Source organism: Gopherus flavomarginatus, chromosome 18 (assembly GCF_025201925.1).
Source record: "Gopherus flavomarginatus isolate rGopFla2 chromosome 18, rGopFla2.mat.asm, whole genome shotgun sequence".
Taxonomy (NCBI): Eukaryota; Metazoa; Chordata; order Testudines; family Testudinidae; genus Gopherus; species Gopherus flavomarginatus.
The window spans coordinates 5169789-5197572 of NC_066634.1; the positions used below are offsets into that span (position 1 = coordinate 5169789).

Sequence of the window (27784 nt, forward strand, 5' to 3'; positions counted from 1 at the left end):
CGGGTGTCGCTCCGGTTTTTGCACGGCTCCGGCTCTGCTGCAGAGGTTTCTGAGCTCCCAGCCCTGCTGTGCAACGGAGGTGTCATGAAAAGGTAAGAGGCTTCCCCCTTCTTCCTGGGCTAGGGCTGGAACACACTCACACCCCCAGACTCCCTGACACACACACACACACAAACAGACACACACACACAACCTGACAAACACACACACCCTGGCACCCTGACACACACACTGACCCTGACACACACAGACACACACCCTGACACTCACAGACACCCTGACATACACACACACACACACTGACCCTGACACACACACAGACACACACCCTGACACTCACAGACATCCTGACACACACAGACACACACACACACTGACCCTGACACACGCACAGACACCCTGACACACACAAACATCCTGACACACACAGACACTCTGACACACACACAGGCACCCCGACACACAGAGACACACAAATATACACCCTGACCCTGACATAGACACAAACACTCTGACACACAGACACATATCAAAACACAGAAACACCCTGACACAGACACCCTGACGCACATTCAGACACACAAATAGATACCCTGACCCAAACAGACAGACACACACTCAGACACCCTCACACACACACACAGAGAGAGGTTATTATGCAGGTGCAGTAGGCACAGACGGATTTTGCATTTCTGGGCTGTGTGAATGGCTTGTGGCTGTGCAGAGGCCATTTGGCTGTCAAGCAGCAGAGAGAATTTCTATTTCATTATCTATTTATCCATCCCCAGACACAGCCCCTATCTATCTATCTATCTATCTATTCATTCCCATACACCCTATCTAAATATCTGTCTATCCATTCCCATCCATATCTATCTATCTATCTATCTATCTATCTATCTATCTATCTATTCCTATCCATATCTATCTATCTATCTATCCATTCCCATCCACCCTATCTATCTATTCATTCCCATACACCCTATCTATCTATCTATCTATCTATTCCTATCCATATCTACCTATCTATCTATCCATTCCCATCCACCCTATCTATCTATCTATCTATTCATTCCCATACACCCTATCTATCTATCTATCTATCTATTCCTATCCATATCTACCTATCTATCTATCCATTCCCATACACCCTATCTATCTATCTATCTATCCATTCCCATCCATATCTATCTATCCCCAGCCACCCCCTCTATCTATCTATCTATTCCCATCCACCCCATCTAATTTAATCTATCTCACAAATCTCCCCCCTCCCACCCAAGCCGCAGATTTTCTAGCTGTTTCCCCCCCAGCAATATGACTTGTCCCCATTCTCTGGGGCTGATCCCTATTTCCGCCAGGGGCATTTGAGTTCCCCGGCGGAGCAGGAATCGGGGCATCTCAGTCGCCTTTCCCAAAACACCTCTCTGAAGGGCAGACGGCCCCTGGCGCCGTTACCCCCTACCCCTGAGGCCGACGCTTTGGGGAGCTGAGGATCACAGCATTCCCTTGGTCCCTGCCACCTGTTCCTCGTGAGACAGGCACTATTTTAGTTCTTGGCATTTCACCCGCCTTCTTCCCATACATGACTGGTCCATATACCCCCAGTGGTGCTTGTATCCTGTCCAGAGCAGAGCTGGGAAGCAGCCCAGCAGGAAGCATAGCCAGCCCAAGGTGCAGTGCATGGGTGAGGCAGACAAACAGGGCTTCCTTTAGGTCTGGACGCTGGTCCATATACGCGCTCTAGTCCGTAGAGGCAGTTGTCATATAGGTAAGCTGCCTCTTGTCTGTAGGAGAAGGTGGAACCTGTCCTTAGGTGATCCCGTGAGGATGTCTGAGATAGGTTGGATGAAACTGGTCCATATAACTGGTCTCTACAGTGGGAGGTTGAATGGTCCCATATAAGCAGTCTCTATACTAGAAGGGACTCCAACAAGACTGAGTTGTCCATATAAGTGGTCTCTACACTATAGGGGAGTGCAATGAGGGTGAAGTGATCTCTATGAGCCGTCCGTATAACTAGTCTCTATGTGAATGAGGGGCTTTGTGAGGGTGGAGTGGTCCATATAACTGGTCTCTATACATGAGGGAACTGTGAAGGTCTATATGAACAGTCCATATTACCAGTATCTCTGAGTGATGGGGTCTGTGCAGATAGAGGAGTCCATATGAGTGGTCCATATAACCAGCATCTATGCAAGGGAGAGGTTTCATGAGGGCAGAGTGATCTCTATAAAAGGGGAGGCTCTGTGGGGGTGAAGCAGTCCATATACGTGGTCCATATAACCAGTCTCTATGCTAGAGGAGTTTGTGTTGGATGTCTGGCATTGGATAGCCAGTGTGTATGGAGAAGCAGTCTCTGTGTAAGGGCTTGGATGGAGCGATCTGTATGAGCAGTCTGTATAACCAGTCTCTATGTAGGGGCGGACTTTGTGTGGATGGAATGGTCCATATAACCGGTCTCTATACAGGGGGTGTTGGGGAGGTGGAGCAGTGTGTATGAACAATCCATATAACTGCTGTCTATGTGCAATGGGGGTTTATGGGGGTGGATCGGTCCATGTACGTGGTCCATTGAACCAGTCACTATGCTAGAGGGGTATGTATTGGGCATTTGGCAAAAGATAGGTTGTCTGTACAGATAGGGAGTCTCTATGCAAGGGCTTGGATAGAGCAGTGTATATGAACAGTCTATATAATCAGTCTCTAGGCAAGAGGGGGTTCTGTGGGTGTGAAAAAGTCCGTCGGAGTGGTCCATATAACCAGTCTCTATGAGACAGGGGGCTCTGTGGGGTGGAGTCGTCCCTCGGCGTGGTCCATTGACCAGTTGCTATGCTAGAGAGGTTTGTGTTGGGTGCCTGGCATCGGCTCGGGTAGCCAGTCCATATAGACTAGCGGTTGTTACACAAGAGATTGAGGGCTCAGTGGGGGCAGGGCGGTCCTTATAACTGGTCATTATAGGAACATGTACCCGGACAGGGTGCAGCAGGATGAAATAGGAGTGATTTCTCAACTGGTCATTGTAATAATCACCACCTGTGATGGTGAAAGGAGAAATGTCTCAGTCCCTTCAGGGAGCTGGCACTCTCTCTGTTCTGCAGTGAGAGAAACTGAGGCACACAGAATGGAAGGGTCTCATTTGAGGGAGCTGGCATTTGAACCCAGGAGTCCTGAAGCCCACCCCATCCCCCACTTCAACCACTCTACATCCCACTCCCCTCCCAGAATCTGCCCCCATATCCCTCTGCTCCCCTTCCCCTGGGGGCATCTTTCTTTCTGTCACACAGTCTGGAGCGATTCACGGCCGTGCATACACACCTCCGGGCAGACTGTCAAGAAACAGGGCACGGGCCCCAAACTGGTTGTGAGTGTTGTAATCCGATTGTGCCAGCCACATACCCAGTGTGAACACCTCAGGCCCTACCACAGCCTTAACACGGAGTCACCGACAGTGCCGCGGGGCGCGCCTGTCTGTCTTGTCATCCCCGCGAGCCCGCCCTTGTGATAGATGGTCCCTTACGCCAAAACTCGCAGCAATAGTCAGGTTGCTCCTGATCCCCAAGGCCTGGTCACTTACCCCAGGTCAGTTGCACCTGAGATCTCACAGCAATGACAAGGCCTGTAGCCAATCCTGGAATAAACTCACTAAAGATTGGTTCATTAGGGGAAAAAAATAGAGCAACTGACAAGGTTAAAGCAAGTGACCACACACTCACACTCACACACAAATGAGATACCGTCTTAGGTAGGGGTGCCAGAACAGGGGGCCTGGCCTCACCACTTTTTATCAGAACGAGCGACGGGGGTGAAGGTGCAAAGAGGAGCGAGCGAGGGGCAGGGTCTTGAGGGGAAGAGGTGGCAGCAGGGCCTTGGGTGAAGAGATGGTGCTGGGGCATGGCCTTGGGGAGAAGGGGTGGTGCAAGGGCAGGGCCTTAGGGGAAGGGGCAGGACCGGGGGCAGGGCCACAGTGGCCCACCTCATTGAGGAAGGTTCCCCTGCTCCTGGTCTTCAGATCCAGGACAGTAGCTGTTCAGATGTGCAAGCTCTGTATGTCCTTGAGGACTAACCCAAGCCAATTACCTTGGGGATCCCTTGTTTATGCTTAGAAATACGGCACAGTTTTCTTCCGCTCAGGGATTTTTATTCCCTCCCCCCGGAGTTCAGAGCTGTGATGGGACATCTCCTCTTTGTGGGCACCAAGGGAGCGCTCACCAAAGTCTTTTGTCCCCTGATGTTCCACAACGGTTTGTCTGGCGTCTGCTGGCCTTCTTGTGTCGGGCAGGAGCCAATGCCTCGTGGGGTGGACTGGAATTTCTCTCCTGACTTGGGGACGAGGGGGTCCCAGTTTCAGAGCAAGCAGGTTTTGAGTTGCAGAGCAAATATTTTAAATATTACCTGGGAAGGAAGGACACAGGTGTGATAAGTGAGATTAAGGCCGGCAGCAATTTACAAGCATTTCGTATTAAATCTGACGCCTGTTTTACCGCTGGTAACACACCAGTGAGCCAGGCTGGTTTCCAGTGACACATTTGTCAGTGCTCAGTGAGGCGAGCTGGCACCTCCTCTGCCAGTGTCACACTTCCTTGCTTCACGCCAACTGGCAGCACTCCATGCCCTCCTCCCAGCAAATCTCCAGTCTCATCCTCTGAGCTCACCTCCTTTCTGGGGCACCTGGACTCCTGGGTCCTATGACCTCCCCCTGCTCAAAGTTACCCCCCTTCTTCTCAGACACCCACCCAGACCCCTGGGTCCTATCCTCAGAGATTACCCCTGACCTGGTGCACCTGGGTTTCTGGGTCCCCATCAACGCCAAGGTCTCCTCAGCTTCCCCCTCTGAAACCCCAGGACTCCTGGGTCCTCCAACCCCCTGCCTATCCCTACCCCAATGTCTGGGAGACACAGAGCTAGTGCGGGGGGAGACTGTGCCCCTTCCAAATTGCTCCCAGAAACAGACATTCATGCACAGTCAGAGCACACAGATATCTTGGCACAAGCCAATCTCTGAGACAGGCACAGATGCACAGTCAGAGCCAACCCTTGTCTCCCAACCCCCAGCAAGGAAATTCCCAGAGACAGGCACAGTCACAGCCGAAGCCCACACGTCCCTCAAAATGAGATACCAGGGACTTGTGCACATACAGTCGGACTCTATGTACCCCCCCTCAGAAGCGGAATCCAGAAACAGACAGACATGCACACCCAGTCAGACACAGAGCCCAGAGACAGGCAGTCTCACATAGTCAACAGGCAGTCACACACATACAGTCAAACACAGAAGCCAGAGACAGATGATAACACACACACAGTCAGATGCAGAGCCCAGACACAGGCAGTCACACAGGCACAAACAGTCAACAAGCAGTCACACAATCACAGAGCCCAGAGACAGATGGTAATGCACACACAGTCAGATGCAAGGCCCAGAGACAGGCAGTCTCTCTCTCTCTCTCTCTCTCTCTCTCTCTCTCTCTCACACACACACACACACACACACACACACACACACACACACACACACACACACACTCAACAGGCAGCAATCACACATGCACAATTGGGTCTGAGCCCACTGATATTTGAACTATGGGCCCTGAATTGGGCTTTACAGTTTCTGTCCCAGGGCAGGACATTGAACCCCATAGCTGGCTGTATTATGTCCAAGTTGGCCTGTCACCTGGAGTGAACGGAACAGCCGTTCCCTTCATGGGGTGGCCTTCCCACAAGGGTCCTGCTGTCACATGGGAGTAGTGTGAATTTCACATGGCAAAGAGATTTTGGCATGTTCCAACCAGTTGATGTCAGTTGGAGGAGCCACTTGTAGCTAGGGACAGAATCTGTGTGCAAATTACAATGTGTCCGCACACATGGCCAATACAGCATGTAGTCGACATCCCACCCAATATACTCTGCATGTCACAATTCTACCAGTAGTGTTACACTCGTGTGCAGAGAGAGTGTCTTGAGAAATGTAACTACATATGCTCTGAAGGACATACACATGTTCAGACTGTACCTCCACACCCTCATAAATATGCTGTACTTACACACTGGCATGCTATAGGTCAGTGGTCCCCAACGCCATGGCGCCCACCGGGGCATTTATGTGCGCCCATCTAGTGAGAGAGGCCACGGCCCCGTGCCTGCCGGGGACAGAGAACTCCAGGGCTGCAGGCTGACTTGGCAATTAAGTAATTGCCGAATAATTTAATTAATACCTTTTACATGTAAATTTACCCTTTTTCTCTTGTGGATTCGTATATTATGTAATATCAAATATGATGTTTTTCATATTTTTTAATGTACAAATACAAAATAAGCCTTGAAAAATTGTTGGCGCCCGCCACACTCTTCTGAAAACATGAATGTGCACTGGCCACAAAAAGGCTGGGGACTGTTGCTATAGGTGCACACCCTCTCTGACTGTAACCACGCTCTCTCTCTGTCACTCAGACAGTACCTACGCACTATCATAAAAACACCTTCACACTGGAGCTGCATACACTCATAAATACCCTCTCAGACTGTGCCTACATACTTTCACACTGTAGCTACACCCCTTCATCCTGTCCTTACACACCTTTCCAGATTGTCCCTATAACCATCCCTACTGTAGGTACACAAAATACTCTACTGATAAGTGTATTTTCAGGCTGTATCTACACATTTTACTAGTGTAGGTAGGTACACAACTGTGCACTCTCAGGTGGAAGCCACATAGTTTCACACTGGACCAACACCTACATCCCTTCATACTGTATTTACACCCCAACCTAAACTTATTTTCAGACTGTATCCATACACGCACAGATTGTGCCTTTGCATCTGCAGCAATGCATAGTCACGCTGTACCTACATTTTTACACGGTGGTCATACATCCATATAAATACACTCGCAGGCTCCAGAAACACATATACAGTACAGTTATTCATCTTCATGTTGTACCTACACAACATCATGAATCAGCTTTCTCACTGTACTTATACATCTTCAGATTTTCAGACTGTACCTACTCATTCACACTGTATCTACGCCTGTGCAGACTAGAACTACACCCCCCAGTACCCTTTCATGCTGTACCCACAGCAACTTCAATGAGGCAGTCACACTGATCCTACAGCTCATACATAGCACTGTATCTATTCACCATCTAACACCACCACTGCAGACACATCAGCAACAGGCAGCCTACATCCATCTCTTCGCTTATGCCCTTGTCAACCATTCCACCTGTCTCTCTGTTCTGCTGCCTGTCCCCTTGTCCATCCCTCCACCTGTCTCTGTCCATCCTTCGTCCTGTCCCTCTGTCCATGCTTGTCTGTCCCCTCGTCCGTCCCTCTGTCTCTGTCCATGCTTCTGCCCGTCCCCTTGTCTGTCCCTCTGTCTGCACCTCTGCCTGTCCCCTTGTCCATCCCTCTGCCTGTTTCTGTCCATCTTTCCTCCTGTCTCTCCCTTAGATCCTCCACCTGTCCCCTTCTCTGTCCCTCTGTCTGCACCTCCGCCTGTCTCTCCGTCCATCCTGCCATCTGTCTTTCCCATGTCGCCAAGGCCTCCGTCTGCCTGTTTTCCTCTCCCCCCGCAGCTCTCTGGCACGATCCCCCCACCCCACCCCCTGCGCTAGTTCCCAGAATAACCCTCTAATAGGTATTTATGAGAATGTTTCCCCTGCCCTGGTTGAAGCAGAAAGCCCAGCTATTAGCCGTTCTGCTATGGCCAAGCTGAAGCAGCTGCAGCGAGTGAGACCAGCCCTTTGATTGGGATCCAGAAAAGGGGGAGTGGAGGGGAGGGAGAGAGAGAGAGAGAGAGAGACACCAGAAAAAGTCTCTTTGCTCCCTCACTGCACAAAAGACACAGCCTCTGTCGAGGGCACCCCTTGCTTGGCACTGAGACAAGGCCCTTCTGGGGCGGGGTGCAGGGGCTGGGTATATGGGGACGCCTCGCCCGGTGCTGAGACGTGGCCCCTCTGGGATGGGCATGGGTGCTGGGTATACTGGGACCCTGGGCCTGGCGCTGGGACACGGCCCCTCTAGGGTGGGGTGCAGGGGCTGGGTATCCGGGGACCCCTCCCCCGGCGCAGGGATGCGGCCCCTCTGGGGTGGGGTGCAGGGGCTGGGTATCCAGGGACCCCTTGCCTGGCGCTGGGACACGGCCCCTCTGGGAAGGGTTGCAGGGGCTGTGGGTGGGTGGCCGCGTGTCCCAGCATCCCAGGGCCCTGTAGGTTTCCATGTTTCCCTCCAGATGAGACACGAAACGAGCTGGGGAAGAATGAAAGCGAGCAAGGCAGCCTTGGCGCTGCGGCCCCAGGGGGGAGAGAAAATCAATACCCTGCCAGCAGGCGCAGGAGAGGGGCGGGGGGGCGAGGGGAGGAGGTGAGAGAGCATAGACAGCAGATGAATGAGGGCTTCTGGAGTGGGACTGGCTGGCTGGCTAGATTGGCAGGACTCCTGGGTTCTCTCACCGGCTCTGGAAGGAGAGTGGGCTTAGTGGTGGCGGAGAGGGGGAAGAGCTGGGAGCCGGGACTCCTGGGTTCTGTCCACGGCTCGGGGAGGGGAGCGTGCTGGCGTATCTGTATCATAGGGTGTCTGTGTCTGTGTGTGTGTTTTTCTCCATCTGAGCCCTTTGGGCTGTGTGTATCTAGCGGGGTTCAGGTGTAGGTTTCTCAAGGGAGGGGGATGCATTGGTGAGTATCGTCCAGCATTTTGGGGAGATGCATGTGTACATGTATGTGAGCCATGTGTCTGATTGGGGGGGCAGGGAAGGGAGGGGGCAGGATACCGGGGTAGATGGGCCCATGGCTGTCATCGGGGATGGCAGGGACGGGGAAGGATACCAGGGGAGATGGGCCCATGTCTCTGATCGGGGATAGCAGGGACAAGGCGGGGTAGTGGAGTAGATGGGCCCATGGTTCCAATCAGGGATGGCAGGGATGGGGCAGGATACTGGGGTAGATGAGCCCCTATCTCCAATCAGGTATGGCAGGGACACGGCAGGATGCCAGGGTAGATGGGCCCATGTCTCTGATCAGGTATGGCAGGGACTGGGCAGGACGCCGGGGTAGATGGGCCCATGGTTCCAATCAGGGATGGCAGGGAGGGGGCAGGATACCGGGGTAGATGGGCCTGTGTCTCCGATCAGGGATGGCAGGGACAGGGCGGGATGCCGGGGTAGATGGGCCCATGTCTCTGATCAGGTATGGCAGGGAGGGGGCAGGATACCAGAGTAGATGGGCCTGTGTTTCCAATCAGAGATGGCAGGGAGGGGGCAGGATACCGGGGTAGATGGGCCTGTGTCTCCAATCAGGGATGACAGGGACAGGGCGGGATGCTGGGTAGATGGGCCCTTGTCTCTGATCAGGGATGGCAGGGACAGGGCAGGATACCGGGGTAGATGGGCCTGTGTCTCCGATCAGGGATGGCAGGGACAGGGTGGGATACCGGGGTAGATGGGCCTGTGTCTCTGATCAGGGATGGCAGGGACAGGGCAGGATGCCGGGTAGATGGGCCTTTGTCTCTGATCAGGGATGGCAGGGATAGGGTGGGATACCAGGGTAGATGGGCTGGTGGCTCTGCATAGTGGTGTCTCTGTGGGGGGTTAAACCCGGGATCTATGGAATCTGTTATCCTTTATGAGCTGTAATTTCCGGAGCTGGCAATCAGTGAAAGTGTTTCTATTCCCGGGCGGATAATCAGGGCGGCAGTTTACTCTGTTAATCAGCACCTTATGTTAGCGCCTTCCCGCCCCCCAGAGCCAGCTGTAGGACAGCAGGAACGTGCTGCTAACCAGACAGCACAGGAGGGGGTGGGGAATGGGAGATGGGGCCTCTCCCCTCTAGGGGGTGCTAGCTCCCATCCGGCCCCAGGGCAGGGAGTGGCTGGCTTGGGGCGGGGCGGGGAGGAATGGGGGGGAAGAATGAGACATGGGGCCTTTCTGGGGGTGGGGGCACTGTATGTGTACTGGGGATGAACGTGAAATATTTAGGAGCCTATATCATTTTCACTCAGTTCTGCTGCTGACAAGAATGATCCCCGGACGCCTGGGTTCTGCCTTCCTCCTCCACCGGTCCTCACTCCCGTAAGGAACCAGAGAGCCACAGATCTGGACCTTACACAGAGGGAGCAACTTGGACCATTAGACCCCTCTCCCCTCCCAGAGCCAGGGATAAAACCCAGGCGTCCTGGATTCCAGCCCCCGCCCCAATCACTAGACCCCACTCCCCTCCCAGAGCTGGGGATAGAACCCAGGAGTCCTGGCTCCCGGCAGCGTCTCCCCTGAGGTGGATGCTTCTTGGTGTGGGGATGAGGTGTTGGGTTCCCAGCTTGAGCGAGGTGGGAGCCGTGTGTGTCTGTGGAGGGGAATGGGGTGGAATTGCGGTGGGGGGGCCTTTGGGAGATGGGGCTACGCAGGGGAGGGGCTGTCTCTCTTTGCCCCTGTGCTCCCCCCTCCCCGGTCAATGGGTGGGGCTGTGAGCCCATCCATCAGTGCAGGCCCTGGCTCCGCTGGCAAGGCAGAGAGCAGCCTGCTCCCACCAGGCTCAGGGGTGAGCCACAGGCCCATCTACCCGGTATCCCCTGGATCAGATCCTGGGGCCCATCCAGCCTGCAATCCACTGGGTGGTTGCACCCAGTCACTTAGTAGTAGCTAAAGTAGCACCCCCTAATGGGGCCTGTCCCCTCTAGGAGGCACCAGCTCCCATCCGGCCCCAGGGCAGGGACTGGCTAGTTCGGGGGCTGGGAATGGGGCCCGGGGCCTTTCCCCTCTAGGGGGCGCCAGCTCCCATCAGGCCCCCGGACAGGGACTGGCTGGTTTGGGGGCTGGGAATGGGGCACGGGGCCTGTCCCCTCTAGGGGGCGCTGGCTCCCATCCGGCCCCAGGGCAGGGGCTGGCTGGTTTGGGGGCTGGGAATGGGGCATGGGGCCTCTCCCCTCTAGGGGGCACCAGCTCCCATCAGGCCCCCGGGCAGGGACTGGCTGGTTTGGGGGCGGGGAATGGGGCACGGGGCCTCTCCCCTCTAGGGGGCGCTGGCTCCCATCCGGCCCCAGGGCAGGGACTGGCTGGCTCAGGGGGGTGGGGAATGGGGCACGAGGCCTGTCCCCTCTAGGGGGCGCTGGCTCCCATCCGGCCCCAGGGTGGGGGATGCTGTGTAGTCACATGAGCCTAGTTCTCTCTCTTTCCTTCCTTGTCTCCCCCTCCTCTATCTCGATCCTTCCCTCCCCACCCATCCCCTTTCTTTGATGCCTCCTCTTACTTCCCTTCTCCCTCTCCCCTTCCCGGTGATTCCCCCTCCCATTACCCCCTCCCATGGGGCTTCCCTCCTCTCTCTCATCCCCCTGCTCCCCTCGCCTCATTGCTGCCCTCCCCTATGTCCCCTCCTTCCTCTCCTATGGTGCCTCCTCCCTTGTGTCCCCATGTCCTACCCCTCTTGCATTGCCCCCTCCCCTGGAACCACTCTCCCCCTTCGGTGCAGGGGAAGTGCTGAGGCCCTGCGAGATGAGCCTGTCCCCTGGCCCCCCCGCTGCTAGGATGCTCTTTGTGCTGGCTCTGGCCTGCGCCAGCCCCTTCCTGGATCTGCGCCCGGACGGGCCGCGCTCGCTCAACGTGGCCATCATCTTCAGCGGCTCGTCCTACACGCCCGAGAGCGCCCGCTTCGCCCCCACCGCCTTCCGCAACTTCTCCATGGAGGTGAACCCTGTCTCGGTGCTGCTCAACGACACCAACCCCCGCAGCCTCATTGTGCGCCTGTGCGATGTTCTCTCCTCCCTGCGCATCCACGGCGTGGTCTTCGAGGACGACACACGCACTGAGGCCGTGGCCCAGATCCTGGACTTCATCTCGGCCCAGACCTCAGTGCCCATCATTGGCATCAATGGGGGCTCGGCCATCGTCCTCACACCCAAGGTGAGGGGGTCGCTGGGCTCCAAGCCTGCTCCTATTTAACACACGCTTATCGCTGTAATCCCCACCTGTATGCCCAACTCAGTCCAACTATGCTCAACTCACCCCACAAAACCACACTCAATCCAACTGGAATCCCGCTCAACTCAATCCAACCCTAACCCAACCTGACCACACTCAACCCCTACCCAATCCATCCCAAACCAGCCACATTTAACTCAACCCCAACACAACCAATCCCAGTCTGACCGCACTCAACCCAACCCCATCCACTCAACTGAATCCAACGCCAACCCAGCCTGATCACACTCAACCCCAACCCATTCAAACCCGACCACACTCAACTCAACCCCATGCCACTCAACTCAACCCAACCCAGCCTGACCACATTCAACCCTAACCCAACCACACTCAACCCAACCCCAATGCAAGCAATCCCAGCCCAACCACACTCAACTCAACCCCGTCCCACTCAACTGAACTCAGCCCCAACCCAGCCTGACCACATTCAACCCTAACCCAACCACACTCAACCCAACCCCAATGCAAGCAATCCCAGCCCAACCACACTCAACTCAACCCCGTCCCACTCAACTGAACTCAGCCCCAACCCAGCCTGACCACATTCAACCCTAACCCAACCACACTCAACCCAACCCCAATGCAAGCAATCCCAGCCCAACCACACTCAACTCAACCCCGTCCCACTCAACTGAACTCAGCCCCAACCCAGCCTGACCACATTCAACCCCAACCCAACCCAACCACACTCAACCCAACCCCATCCCACTCAACTGAATCCAACTCCAACCCAGCCTGACCACACTCAACCCCAACCCATTCAAACCTGACCATACTCAACCCAACCCAATGCAACCAATCCCAACCTGACCACACTCAACTCAACCCCATCCCACTCAACTCAACCCAACCCAGCCTGACCACACTCAACCCAACCCCAACCACACTCAACCCAATCCCAATGCAACCAATCCCAACCAGACCACACTCAACCCAACCCCATCCCACTCAACTGAATCCAATTCCAACCCAGCCTGACCACACTCAACCCCAACCCAACCCATCCAAACCCGACCACATGTAACCCAGCCCCAACGCAACCAATCCCAACCTGACCACACTCAACCCAACTCAACTCAACCTGACCACACTCAATACCAAACCAACCCATCCGAAACCAACCCCACTTAACTCAGCCCAAGGACAATCAACTAAACCCAACCACACTGAACACCTGCCCAACCCATCCCAACCCAACCCCACTCAACTCAACCTGACCACACTCAACCCCAACCCAACCCATCTGTAGACATGCGGACTCACCCCTGTGGCACGTCCTGCTGGTGACTCTGGGAATTAGCTCTTCCAGCTCCAGAGCGCCCTCTGCAGGCCAGTGATCCACCTGGCCCCTGGCTCCCATGTCCCTCCCTGGACCCCGGTGCCCTTTTAACTGGGATGCTGCCCCCTGGCAGTACCCCACCAATCTGGGTCTCCCCTCCCTGGAGAACCCTCAACCCACTATCCCCACTTTGTCTCAGTTTTGGCTACTGCCCAGTCTCCATCTAGCCCCCGTTCACTGGAACAGACTGCAGTATCAGCCACTCATCATAGGCAAACGGGTTTGGGCCTGCTGCCTTTGCCTACCCCTCGGGCTGCCCCCTGCAACCCCCAGTACCTCTTGGCCTTATGCTAGGCCACAGCCTGGGGCTTTCAAGGCAGGAGCTCCACAGCTCCTCTGCCTTTCCCCAGCCCTGCTCCACTCAGGTACCTTGGGTCTAGCTCCCTTCAGCCAGGCCCTTCTCCCTCTACAGGCTGAGGGAGACTGTTCGCTCCTGGCTTCCCTGGCCTTCTTGTAAGGCCCTGTTGCTCAGTTTGGGGCATGGCCCCAGCTGCAGCCACTTCCCCCAATCAGCCAGGTTTTACTTTGCCCTCTGCAAGGCTTTTCCAACCCCTTCCAGGCTGGAGCGGGTGGTCACCCCGCTACACCATCCCACACCATCCCAAACCACCCTCTGACCGCACTCCTGTCCCTGTTCTTTTATTAGTTGTCCCCCCAGAATCAGTTGGGTTCTGAGGTCCTGTAGATCCTCCCCTTAGGCTGCGGGGGGGATCCGTTAGCAATGGGCGGACTTCTGCCCACCCAGTTCCCAGAACCCAATAGGTACACCATCCCACACCATCCCAAACACCCTCTCACCGCACTCCTGTCCCTGTTCTTTTATTAGTTGTCCCCCAGAATCAGTTGGGATTTTTAGGTCCTCTAGATCCTCCCCTTAGGCTGAGGGGGGGATAATTTAGCATTGGGCGGGATTCCGCCCATCCAGTTCCGTGAAACCCAATAGGTACACCATCCCAAACCAACAACACTCAATCCAACCCCAACCCAACCACACTCAATTCAATCCAACCAAACCCCAACCCAACCCCATTCAACCCATTCCAACCCCAAGCCAACCAGACCACACTGAACTCCAACCCGACACAACCACACTCAACCCATCCCAATCCCACCTCAAACCAACCTCAAGCCAACTCAATTCGTTCACAGTCAACCCAACTGCAACTCAGCTTGACTCATCATCTTGGCCCAAACTTCAATGCCCAACATTGGTCTCAACAGGGACTCAGCCATCATGTCGCATCCAAGGGGAGGGGGTTGCCAGGCCCCACAGCAATACCTGTATGCCCCCACACTCATTACACAATTGGCAGTGTAGGTGTCAGGTTTGGACTGAGAGACATGAGCGGACCCATGGAGGGGTAGGGGGAAGCCCAGGTGTGGAATTTTACAGAGGCTGTGGTTACAGATGTATCGACAGGGCTGCAGGAGGAGAGGCAGCCCAGGGCTAGGCTAGCAGGAGCCTGCGGGTCAGGACTGAGGGGCATTGGCAGAGCTGGGAGGAGGAATCCCACGGCTGGGATGATAGGAGGCTGCAGATCAGGATTGAGGAGCAGCCCCTGACTTTCCCATTTTCTCCCTACCCAGGAAAAAGGCTCCACCTTTCTGCAGCTGGGCTCATCGACGGAGCAACAGCTGCAGGTGATGTTCGAGGTGCTGGAGGAGTACGACTGGACTGCCTTCGCTGTCATCACCACGCTCTTCCCCGGCTACGAGGACTTTGTGGATTATATCGAAGTGCTGACGGACAGCAGCTTCATTGGCTGGGAACACCGGGGCGTCCTGACCCTCAACCTGACCGATGACCCTGACAGCTCCAGACTCAAGCGCCAGCTGCGGGAGATCCCTGCCCAGATCCGCCTGCTCTACTGCTCCCGCGAGGAGGCGGAGAGCATCTTCCAGGCAGCACGGGACGCCGGCCTCACCGGACCTGGCTATATCTGGTTCATGGTGGGCACGAACCTGGGTGGGACTGACTACATGCCTGAGCACCTGCCCGTCGGCCTCTTCACAGTGTTGTCGGCCGGCTGGCGGGACGACCTGCACCACCGCGTCCAGAACGGGGTGGCCATCATTGCCAAGGGTGCCGAGGCACTTGCCAGGGACTACGGCTTCATTCCCGAGTTCAACAACGACTGCCGGGCACCCAACCTTAGCCAGATCCATGAGAACCTCCACCGGTGAGTCGAGGGGGGCGGGGGACAGAGTGAGGGATGGAAAGTTGTGAGAATGTGGTGCCCATCAACGCAATCCCAACTCAATGAGGACGGCTACTTCATCAACCATCGCTGGTCGTCATCTCCCTTAACAGAACCAACTCAGAGGGGTGGGTGGGCAGATCTATGGGTATCTAGTGCCCATCAGTGCAATCCTAACCCAACTCAACCCAGTCCCACCCCCTGCAACCCACCTCAGCACCAATCCACCTCAGTCAACCCCCAACTCAATATAACCAACCCAACAGCAAATCCACAAGAACCTGTATTGATGAGCATGATGGGGGCAGATGTGCCCATCAGCAGAATTCAACCCAATGCCAATCCAATTCGCCCCAACCCAGTCCAACCACACTCAACCCAAACCAACATAACCAACCCAACGGGGCAGGAGACAGATCCATGACAACCTGCAATGCCCTGGAGACTACAGTAGAAGAGGAAATGGGACATGGGGCCTTTCCCTTCTAGGGGGCACTGGCTCCAGGGCAGGGGACTACCTGGCTTAGTGGGGCAACAAGACAGAGGGGCACCAGCAGAGCTGCGGGGGTGCTGGGTCCCCCCCTAACTCTCTAACCTCCGCCAGGTATTTCATGAACATCACATGGGGGCAAAAGGATTTCTCCTTCAATGAGGATGGCTACCTCATCAACCCATCGCTGGTCGTCATCTCCCTCAACAAGGAGCGCACTTGGGAGGTGGTGAGTACCTGACCCTGCCCACCTGTCTGTCCTGCCCTCTACCAAAAGTTTATCCTGCCCACTGCTGGAGCCCCACCCTATCCCTCTGCCCCACCCCTTACCAGAGCTCCACCCTATATCTATGCCATGCCCCTCCCCCTAACAATGTCTCCCAACCTCCATCTTTCTGTCCAGTGGTTTGGAGGTGGGTTTGGGGTCAAGGTTGGAGGGACAGGTCTGGGGCGGGGGCCGAGTTTGATGGGCAGGTTTCGGGGGTGTCGGTGAGTTTGGAGGGGCAGGTTCAAGGAGATTGGGGGTGAGTTTTTGGGGGAAGATTTTGGGTTGAGTTTGGGTGCAGGCCTGGGGGGTGTCAGTGAATTTGGGAGGTGTTGGTGAGTTTGGAGGGGCAGGTTCAGGGAGATTGGGGGAAGATGTTGGGGTGAGTTTGGGGGCAGGCTTGGGGGATGTTGGTGAGTTTGGTGGAGCAGTTTCAGGAGACTCAGGGCGAGTTTTGGGGGAAAGATTTTGGGATGAGTTGGGGGCAGGTTCGGGGTGTTGGTGAGTTTGGAGCGGCAGTTTCAGGGAGACTGGGGGTGAGTTTTGGGGGGAAGATTTTGGGGTGAGTCGGGGGCAGGTTTGGGGGTTGTCTGAGTTGGGGCAAGTTTGGGGGGTCTTGGTGAGTTTGGAGTGGCAGTTTCAGGGAGATTGGGATGATCTGGGGGAAGGTTTGGGAAGTATAGGGGTGATTTGGGGGCAGGGTTGAGGAATGTAGGGGGTGAGTTTAGAGGCCAAGGTTTGAGGGGTAAGGGTAACTCTGGGGTGTATCTGGTGGTGCTGGGTGAGTTTGGCGGGACCAGGGCTCAGGCCCCAAGCAGGGACCCCCAGTGAAGCCCCCCAACCCCGTGCAGGTTGGGAGCTGGGAGCACCAGATCCTGCGCATGAAGTATCCGGTCTGGTCACGCTATGGCAAGTTCCTGCAGCCGGTGGACGACGACCAGCACCTGACGGTGGCCACGCTGGAGGAGCGGCCCTTCGTCATCGTCGAGAACATCGACCCAGCCACCGGCACATGCATCCGGGACTCGGTGCCCTGCCGCAACCAGCTGAACCGCACCGACAGGTAACTGTGCTGCGAACTTCCCCACAGCAGTGCCCCCAGCCGGGTGCGCTGCCCAGCGCTGCAAGCTTCCCCTCAGCAGTGCCCCTGGCGAGGAGCTCCACCCAGTGCTGCGAACTTCCCCGTGGCAGTACCCTCGGTGCTGCGAGCTTCCCCACGGCAGTGCCCCTGACAGGGAGCTCCGCCCAGTGCTGCAAACTTCCCCGTGGCAGTACCCTCGGTGCTGCTAGCTTCCCCACGGCAGTGCCCCTGACAGGGAGCTCCTCCCAGTGCTGCGAGCTTCCCCGTGTCAGTACCCCCGGTGCTGTGAGCTTCCCTGTGGCAGTGCCATTGGCACTGTGAGCTTCCCCGTGGCAGTACCCCTGACAGGGAGCTCCGCCCAGTGCTGCGAGCTTCCCCGTGTCAGTACCCCCGGTGCTGCGAGTTTCCCTGCAGCTGTGCACTCTATCTCCATTTCTGATTCGCTTCCCCCGCCCCCTGCAGCCACCCCACAGACCCGCTGCTTTTTGAGAAGAAATGCTGCAAAGGGTTCTGCATCGACATCCTCAAGCGACTGGCTAAGACCGTGGGCTTCACCTACGACCTCTACCTGGTCACCAACGGCAAGCACGGCAAAAAGATCGATGGGGTCTGGAATGGCATGATTGGGGAGGTGAGACACCTCTGCCCCACTCCCCTCCCAGAGCCAGGGAGAGAACCCAGGAGTCCTGGCTCCCAGCCCCTTACTCTAACCACTAGGCATCACTCCCCTCCCCGAGCCAGGGAGAGAACCCAGGAGTCCTGGCTCCCAACTGCCCCTTACTCTAACCACTAGACACCACTCCCCTCCCAGAGCCAGGGAGAGAACCCAGGAGTCCTGGCTCCCAACTGCCCCTTACTCTAACCACTAGACACCACTCCCCTCCCAGAGCCAGGGAGAGAACCCAGGAGTCCTGGATCCTGGCCCACATAGGTTGGTGCCACTTTCCCCCTTCTTCAGGATCCTCAATTTCTCTGCCTCCCTCCAGAAATCCCTGGGCACGTTGGGGGTTTCTTTCAAAGACCCCCTCAGATCTCACCTGGTTGCTTCCCCTCCCCCTCAAATCGTTCCTAGAAATACCCTGCTCGCTTTGAGGTCCCACCATAGCCCCCCTGAACTGCACAGCCGGCCTAGCATTGCATGGGAGAGGGAGAATGTCCCTTTGAAGGCTCTGCCCCACTCACTGACTGACTCCTCCCCCTCGGTCTCCCCCCCAGGTGTTTTACCTGCGTGCGGACATGGCCATCGGCTCCCTGACTATCAACGAGGAACGCTCCGAGATCATCGACTTCTCCGTGCCCTTCGTTGAGACGGGCATCAGCGTCATGGTCTCACGGAGCAACGGGACCGTCTCGCCCTCCGCCTTCCTGGGTCAGCACTCGCCACCACCGTGTGGGGAGCTCCCAGCTACTCTGGCCTCAGCCTCTGCCAGCAAGTGGGGCTGTGGGGAATAGAACCCAGGAGTCCTGGCTCCCAACCCCCACCTTGCTCTAACCACCAGCCCCCACTCCCCTCACAGAGCCAGGGAGAGAACTCAGGAGTCCTGGCTCCCAGCCCCCCTGCTCTAACCACTCGCCACTGCTCCCCTCCCAGAGCTGGTCATAGAACCCAGGTGTCCGAGCACTGACTGTCCCTTCCCCCCGCAGAGCCCTACAGCCCAGCTGTCTGGGTGATGATGTTCGTCATGTGTCTGACCGTGGTGGCCGTCACTGTCTTCATCTTCGAGTACTTCAGCCCTGTGGGTTATAACCGCAGCCTGGCCGCTGGGAAACGTGAGTCCCACCCTCACACCTGCCGCTCCACCTGGGGACAGCGCGGGGCTGCGGGTCGGGAGTGAAGGGCACCAGTAGCGCTGTGGGGGGGCACAGAGGTGCTCTGCGGGCTGACCCTTCCTATGATGCTTTGCAGGCACGGGGGGCTCCAAGTTCACCATTGGCAAGTCCATCTGGTTGCTCTGGGCTCTGGTCTTCAACAACTCGGTGCCGGTGGAGAACCCCAAGGGCACTACCAGCAAGATCATGGTGCTGATCTGGGCCTTCTTCGCCGTCATCTTCCTCGCCAGCTACACAGCCAACCTGGCCGCCTTCATGATCCAGGAGGAGTACGTGGACACGGTGTCGGGGCTGAGTGACCGCAAGGTGAGGCTCCCCGTTCTGCTGCCTGCCCGATGCCCATCCCCACAGGCCACCCCACCCCTGCTGCCGGGAGCCGGGTGCAATCAATCCCTGGATGCTGTGAGATCCAGCCTGCGTCGATCCAGGGATCTCGCTGGGGTCAATACACACCATGGGTGCGACAGAGCCCATCTAGAGAGATCCACTCGATCCCTGGATCTCAACAGAGCCAATTCAGCCAGATCCAAACAATCCACCGGTCTCGCTAGACCACAGGTCCAGTGGGTCCATGGATCTCAGCAGAGCCGATCTAGACTGAGCCACATGACCAGTGGATCTCAGTAGAGCCAGTCTCATGAGATCCAGTCACTTCATAGATCCGATCTAGTTTATCAGACAGTACAGCTTGCTAGACAGGGCCGCCCAGAGGGGGGGGGGCAAGTGGGGCAATTTGCCCCAGGCACCAGGCTCCGCAGGGGCCCCCAAGAGGATGGCTGAGGCTTCCTCCCCCGGCCCCGGCCTGACTCCACCTCCGCCCCTCACCCAGAGCCTCAGCGCATCCAGCAGCGTCCCAGAACAGTGCTGCAGCTTGGCTCAGGTGGGGCCCCTGAGCCCCGCCCCGCTCAGAGCCGCGTGGCAAGGGGACGGGGCTGCGAGCTCCAGGCTGAGCTCAGCTCCCTCCGCTCGGCCTGGAGCTCGCAGCCCCACCCCCTTACCATGGGGCTCTGCGCGGGGAGGGGCTCAGGCCCCGCCGGAGCCACGCTGCAGCTGTCGACGGAAAGTCCTGGATGCGCTGAGGCTCCGGGCGAGGGGGGAGCTGGGGCTGGGGGGGTTGGCTAAGGGGCAGGAAGGTCAGGGGACAGGGAGGGGGCAGAGGTTGGGGGGGCAGTCAGGGAACAGGGAATGGGGGGGTTGGATTGTGGGCGTTCCGGGGGTCTGTCAGGCCTCAGCTGGGGTTGGTGGGGGATAGAGGTCAGGGCAGTCAGGGGACAGGGAGCAGGGGTGGGGTCCCGGGGTGGTGTCTCTGGGGGAGGTGAGGGGACAAGGAGCAGGATGGGTCGGGGATTCTGAGGGGGGTGGGCAGTCGGGGGGCAGGAAGTGGGTGTGGATCGGATAGGGGGCAGGGCCAGGCACACCCTTCCCTACCCTAAAGCTCATTCAGCAGTTTGAGGCTTGCAGAAGAGTCAAGCTTTAGCTTTTCCATTAGGGCTACCCTCCCTTTCACTCCTCAAATGCCAAATTATCGTCTCTATTTAATTTCAGTGCCCTAGGGAGATTCATGTCAGGGGAGGGTAGCTTCATTTAAAATTAGCCACTGGGGGAGGGATCACATGAGAAGAGCAATATCCTACACCACCTGCCTCCTTCCCAACCCTACCAAGGGAGACCCCCCCCCCCCATCCCCTGCATTCCCTGAGGCTTCAGAGGGGTTAATTCAGTGGTTCTCAAACTTTATACTGGTGACCCCTTTCACATAGCAAACCCCTGAGTGCGACTCCCCACATTATAAATTAAAAACACTTTTTTAATATATTTAACACTTGTTATAAATGCTGGAGGCAAAGAGGGGTTTGAGGTGGACGCTGACAGCTCGCGACCCCCAGTAATAACCTCGTGACCCCCTGAGGGGTCCCGACCCCCAGTTTGAGAACCCCTGAGTTAATTTAATTTTAGCACCCTGTGTCCATTCACAGGCATGTGCTATTTTGAGCATTTCAGTTTTCACAACATAGACCCGTCCCAGATTCTGGAACAAGCTCAAATGCTCAGTTTGTGGAGTATGTACATAAGCTCTACTAAAGACAAACCCACAGGAACCGTCTCCAGTTTGTGAGGGACCCCATGGAGCCAGTCTCTAGGAAACAGATAAATGTGTGGAGGTTAAGTCCATTAATGGCTATTAGCCAGGATGGGTAAGGAACAGTGTCCCTAGCTTCTGTTTGTCAGAGGGTGGAGATGGATGGCAGGGGAGAAATCACTTGATCATTATCTGTTAGGTTCACTCCCTCTGGGGCACTTGGCATTGACCATTGTCGGTAGACAGGATACTGGGCTGGGTGGACCTTTGGGTTCATTTAGATTAGAACATAAGAACAGCCATGCTGGGTCAAATCAAAGTTATGGAGACAGATATGAGTCAAGGAAGCCAGCAGAGTTTCAGAAACCTGGAAAAATCTCCGACTGGATGAGCTCAGGCATTTGGTCACAAGCTGAGGTGGTTCAAAAGTTTTGGATTTTTTTTAAGCAGAATTTTTGTATTGTTTCTTTAAACCGTCAAACACAGCAAGCAGCAAATATTTGGCCGCACACTTCTGAAACCTCAAACCATATTCAGGTTTTGGCAGACTAATTTCAGCTTTTCAATTACAAAAACCACAACAAAGTTTGAAGGAAAGCAGACATTGTCCGTGATTTTTTCTGCTTTTTAAAACCCCCTAGTTTTCAATCCAGAAAAAGTTTTGATGGAAAATATTTGTCCAACCCTTTTAATGAGCGTTAGTGCCTTTTAGCAGTAGCTGATGCTGAGAACCAGTGATACCTTGTAAAGAAGTTTTCTCAAAACTGGGTTTGTGCCGAGATGCAGAAGGTTTATTTTTCCCAGGGCCGCCTGTGGGTGTGGAGCAAGTGGGGCAATTTGTGCCGGGCCCCAGAGGGGCCCCCACGAGAAAATAGTATTGTATAGTATTGCAATTTTTTTTATGGATGGGGCCCCTGAAATTGCTTTGCCCCAGGCCCCCTGAATCCTCTGGGCGGCCCTGTTGCTAGATCCAGTCTAGCCTGATCATCTGACTGATTCATGGATCACAACAGAGCAGTATCACTAGATCCAGCCGGTCCATGGGTTGCGGTAGATCCCAGCTGATCCATGGGTCACGGTAGATCCTGTATGGCCCGGCCCAGCTGATCTGTGGGTCATGGTAGATCCTGTATGGCCCGGCCCAGCTGATCCATGGCTCACAGTAGATCCTGTATGGCCTGGCCCAGCTGATGCATGGCTTGCGGTAGATCCTGTATGGCCCGGCCCAGCTGATCCGTGGGTCACGGTAGATCCTGTATGGCCCGGCCCAGCTGATCGCCATAGACACAGTCTAGACAGAGCCAGTCGACCTGTCCCAGAACTTCGAAAGCGCCTCGTTCCTGGGGGAGCAGGGGCACACGGTGGGGATGGAGGGGGGACAAGCCTATTTAGACAAGTGTTTAGGGGCCGCATGTCTCCCGCAAACGCTGGAGGGTGACTGACTCCTGCGGGGAGTAACTCATCGCTGCCTCCCCAGTTCCAGAAGCCGCAGGACCAGTACCCACCGCTCAAGTTTGGCACGGTGCCCAATGGCAGCACGGAGAAAAACATCCGCAGCAATTACCCCGACATGCACACCTACATGGTGAAGTACAACCAGCGCAGCGTGGAGGACGCCCTGCAGCACCTCAAGTCGGGGTGAGGGTGGGGCTGGGAGGGTTGGCGAGGGCAGGAGGAGGGGGCAGGGCTGGAGGGAGGTGGGGCAGGGCCAGGAGGGGGCGAGGCCAGAGGGAGGTGGGGCAGAGCCAGGAGGGGGCAGGACCGGAGAGAATGGGAAGAGGACGGGGCCAAAGGAGATGGGACAGGGCTGGAGGGAGGTGGGGCAAGACCCGGAGGGGTCGGGGCCAGAGGGAGATGGGAAGGGGTCGGCCAGAGGGAGATGGGAAGAGGGCGGGGCCATGGGCAGGGTGTGGAGCCCAAGAGGTGAAGGGTGGGGGGAAGTGGGGCTGGGCAGGGGGAGCAGACAGGGTCAGAAGGGTATTACCCTGCCCCACACCTCTAACCCCCATCTCCGAAATGCTGCCACCACCGCCCCTCCCACCCCCCAGGAAGCTGGACGCCTTCATCTACGACGCGGCCGTGCTGAACTACATGGCGCGGAAGGACGAGGGCTGCAAGCTGGTGACCATCGGCAGCGGGAAGGTCTTCGCCACCACCGGCTACGGCATCGCCCTGCAGAAGGGCTCCCGCTGGAAGCGCCCCATCGACCTGGCCCTGCTGCAGTTCCTGGGCGATGGTACGCGCCGCCTGGACGCCTGGGTTCTCTGCCTGTGCTGGGAGGGGAGTGAGGGTTAGTGGTTACAGCGGGGTGTGGGGGGTCTGGGCGCCTGGACACCTGGGTCCCATGCCTGCCTGCTGCCTTGCAGACGAGATCGAGATGCTGGAGCGGCTCTGGCTCTCGGGAATCTGCCACAACGACAAGATCGAGGTGATGAGCAGCAAGCTGGACATCGACAACATGGCGGGCGTCTTCTACATGCTGCTGGTGGCCATGGGGCTCAGCCTGCTGGTCTTCGCCTGGGAGCACCTCATCTACTGGAAGCTGCGCCACTGCATGCGCCACACCGGGCGGCTGGACTTCCTGCTGGCCTTCAGCCGGGTGAGGGGCGGCGCTGCCTGTCTGCCCGCGGGCCCCCTCCCTCCGCATCCCACCCGTGGGCCCCCTCCCTCCGCATCCCGCCCGCGGGCCCCCTCCCTCCGCATCCCGCCCGTGGGCCCCCTTCCTCCACGTCCCGCCCGCCGGCGCCCTCCCTCTGCGTCCCGCCTGCCGGCGCCCCTTCCTCTGCATCCCGCCCCCCTTCCTCTGCGTCCCGCCCGCCGGCGCCCCGTCCTCTGCGTCCCGCCCCCCTCCCTCTGCGTCCCACCTGCCGGCGTCCCTTCCTCTGCGTCCCGCCCTCCAGCGCCCCGTCCTCTGCGTCCCGCCCCCCTTCCTCTGCGTCCCGCCCTCCAGCGCCCCGTCCTCTGCGTCCCGCCCGCCGGCGCCCCGTCCTCTGCGTCCCGCCCGCTGGCGCCCCTTCTTCTGCGTCCCGCCCCACTCCCTCTGCGTCCCGCCCGCCGGCCCCCTCCCTCTGCATCCCGCCCGCCGGCGTCCTTCCCTCTGCGTCCCTCTGCATCCCGCCCGACGGCGCTCCTTCCTCTGCGTCCCGCCCCACTCCCTCTGCGTCCCACCTGCTGGCGCCCCTTCCTCTGCGTCCCGCCCCACTCCCTCTGCGTCCCACCCGCTGGCGCCCCTTCCTCTGCGTCCCGCCCCACTCCCTCTGCGTCCCGCCCGCTGGCGCCCCTTCCTCTGCGTCCCGCCCCACTCCCTCTGCATCCCGCCCGCTGGCACCCCTTCCTCTGCGTCCCGCCCCACTCCGTCTGCGTCCCGCCCGCTGGCGCCCCTTCCTCTGCGTCCCGCCCCACTCCCTCTGCATCCCGCCCGCTGGCCCCCTCCCTCTGCGTTCCGCCTGCCGGCGCCCTTCCCTCTGCGTCCCGCCCACTGGCCCCCTTCCTCTGTGTCCCGCCCACCGGCCCCCTTCCTCTGCGTCCTGCCCCACTCCCTCTGCGTCCCGCCCACTGGCCCCCTCCCTCTGCATCCCGCCCGCTGGCCCCCTCCCTCTGCGTCCTGCCCCACTCCCTCTGCATCCCGCCCACTGGCCCCCTCCCTCTGCATCCCGCCCGCTGGCCCCCTCCCTCTGCATCCCGCCCGCTGGCCCCCTCCCTCTGCGTTCCGCCTGCCGGCGCCCTTCCCTCTGTGTCCCGCCCGCCGGCGCCCCTCCCTCTGCGTCCCATCCCCTGGCCCCCTTCCTCTGCGTCCCACCTGCCGGCCCCCTTCCTCTGCGTCCTGCCCCACTCCCTCTGCGTCCCGCCCACTGGCCCCCTCCCTCTGCGTCCCGTCCCACTCCCTCTGCGTCCCGCCCGCCGGCGCCCCTCCCTCTGCGTCCGGCCTGCTGGTGCCCCTCCTTCTGCGTCCCGCCCACCTGCGCCCCTCCCTGTGCTCCCTGCCCCCATCCCTCTGTGTCCTGCCCACTGGCACCCCCTCCCTCTGCCACCCACCCGCCGACATCTCTCCCTCTGTCCCCCTCCTGCTGGCACCCTTCCCTTCCATGGGCACCCCTCCCTCTGCCCCCCTGCACACCTCATCCACCCACCTGCAGGTGCCCCTCCCTCTGCCTCTGGGCACACCTCTGTCCCCCATCGTCTGCCCACCCCCATCTTCCACCCGCCCTACATCCGCCCCCCATCCTTCGTCTGACCCCGTCACCAACCCACCCACAGTGCTCCAGCTGTCCCCCCTCCCTCCAGCCACCCATCCTGGTGTCGCTGCAATAACAGTCCCCCCCTTGCTGCAGCGGTGTCACTTCAATAACAGTCCCCCCTTGCTGCAGCGGTGTCACTTCAATAACAGTCCCCCCTTGCTGCAGCGGTGTCACTGTAATAATGGTCCCTCCTTGCTGCAGCGGTGTCACTTCAATAACAGTCCCCCCTTATTGCAGCGGTGTCACTTCAATAACAGTCCCCCCTTGCTGCAGCGGTGTCACTGTAATAATGGTCCCTCCTTGCTGCAGCGGTGTCACTTCAATAACAGTCCCCCCTTGCTGCAGCGATGTCACTTCAATAACAGTCCCCCCTTGCTGCAGCGGTGTCACTGTAATAATGGTCCCTCCTTGCTGCAGCGGTGTCACTTCAATAACAGTCCTCCCTTGCTGCGGAGGTGTCACTGTAATAAAGGTCCCCACTCTAGCGTGCCCTGCAGCAATGTCACTGTAATAAAGGTCCCCCCTTAGCGTGCCCTGCAGCGGTGTGGCTGCAATAACAATCCCCCCTTAGCGTGCCCTGCAGCGGTGTGGCTGCAATAACAATCCCCCCTTAGCGTGCCCTGCAGCGGTGTGGCTGCAATAATGGTTTCCCTGGATAGCGCTTGCTGCATGGGTGTTGCAGCAATAGAACTCCCTTAGCCCAGAGGAGGTGACGTTAGTGGTTCCCCCATGACACTCTCTGGGGCAGTGTCACGGTCCCACCCCCACCTCACTTCTTCCCTCCCCCACCTCCAGGGCATGTACAGCTGCTGCACCAGCGAGGACCCCAAGATGCCGGACCATCAGCAGCTGCCCATCCTGAACCACAGCTACCCCCCGCAACGCGGTGGGGCCACGGCCTTGCCCAGCCCCCCCGCCCCACCCCTGCCCTGCAGCAGCTTCCTGCCCCGGGACCGGCGCATCGTGGAGCGCTGGCGCCATGCTCGCAGCCCCAACTGCTACAAGGACCTGTACCCCCCGCCTGCCCCCTCGGAGCCCCCCAAAGCGCCCCCGCAGCGCCACGGCCTCCAGAACGCCTTCGCCGAGGGCTTCCACCGCTTCTACGGCCCCATCGAGCCCGAGGGGCTCTCGGACCACCTGGGGGCCGCCGGTGGGGCCCAGCCCAAGAAGCTGGGGCCCTGCCCGCTCTCCCCACCCCTCCGGAGCCTGGAGAACCCCCCGTCCTACTTCGCCATCGTGCGGGAGAAGGAGGGTCCCGACCCGGGCACCTCGGCCTGGCAGAGGAAGTCACTGCGGGGACTGTACGAAAGTTTCCAGGCGGGCAAGGCCGGGAGCCGGACGCCAGAGGCCAAGAAACACGGCGGCGGGGGGCTGGGCAGCGGCTACGCTGCCAAGGGCCCCTGCGAGGCGGAGTGCGGCCGGCCGGCCCAAGAGCCGGGCCGTTACGGCTACACCCGGCTCTCCTACGAAGACGAGCGCAGCCCGCCCCTGGGGGCAGCCCCCTGCGGGCGGGAGCGGCGCTACCGGCGCCCCCAGGAGCCGCGGGACAGCGAGAGCCAGCCCTTGCTGCGGCCCACCTGCCCGGCCAGCCGGTCCCACGTCTGCCGCAGCCGCGCCCGCCCGCCGCCCGCCGGCTTCCCCAGCCAGAGCCGCTACGTGGAGCTCTCAGACTCGGACTCGGAGCCGTGCGAGCGGGACGGGCCGTGCCCGGAGGCCTCCCCCCCGGCTGGGGCGCCCCCGGCCGACGGGCACAGCTGCTGGTACGCGGCCCCCGATTTCTTCTGCACCTACCCCTCCCGGGAGCCCCCGCTCTTCGCCCCCCACAAGCCTGTGCGCTACTGGTCGGCCGACAAGCTGGTCCCCTGCCGCTCGTGCCACCGGCTCTGCCAGCACTGTGCCAGCCTGGAGCTGCTGCCCCCCCCGACCCCGCCCTGCCGCAAGGAGGCCCGGGGCTACTTCAGCCGCTCCGAGGAGCGTCTGGAGCGCTGGCTGGACTGGGAACACCGCCTCTGCGGCCCCTACGGCTGCCTGGCGCCCCGGCACCACCACGGCCTCTACCGGCGCTGCCACCACCACCACTCCTGCGAGCTGGGCCCGGCCGGCTCCCTCCTGCACCCCACCTCCCGCAGCCTGGAGGACCTGAGCTCCTGCCACCTTGTGCGCTGCGGCCTGGCCCCCCACCGCCTCGGCTTCTCCCCGCCCGACTGCCTCCCGCCCCGCCTGACCCGCAGCGGGGAGCTCTTTGCCCGCCGCGGCTCCGCCCACTTCTCCAGCCTCGAGTCCGAGGTATGA

At 58.6% G+C, this 27784-nt stretch overlaps 1 protein-coding gene across 1 annotated transcript; it reads left to right on the forward strand.

Annotated features, from left to right (window-relative positions):
- Positions 1-27784, forward strand: GRIN2D (glutamate ionotropic receptor NMDA type subunit 2D). The gene is made up of 13 exons (XM_050928205.1): positions 1-92; positions 11463-11893; positions 14898-15490; positions 16113-16227; positions 17115-17326; positions 17807-17975; positions 18560-18713; positions 18989-19114; positions 19251-19480; positions 22732-22892; positions 23303-23490; positions 23621-23853; positions 26288-27784. The coding sequence occupies exons 2-13, from the start codon at positions 11486-11488 to the stop codon at positions 27782-27784; spliced, it is 4086 nt and encodes a 1361-aa protein (XP_050784162.1). The 5' UTR covers positions 1-92; positions 11463-11485.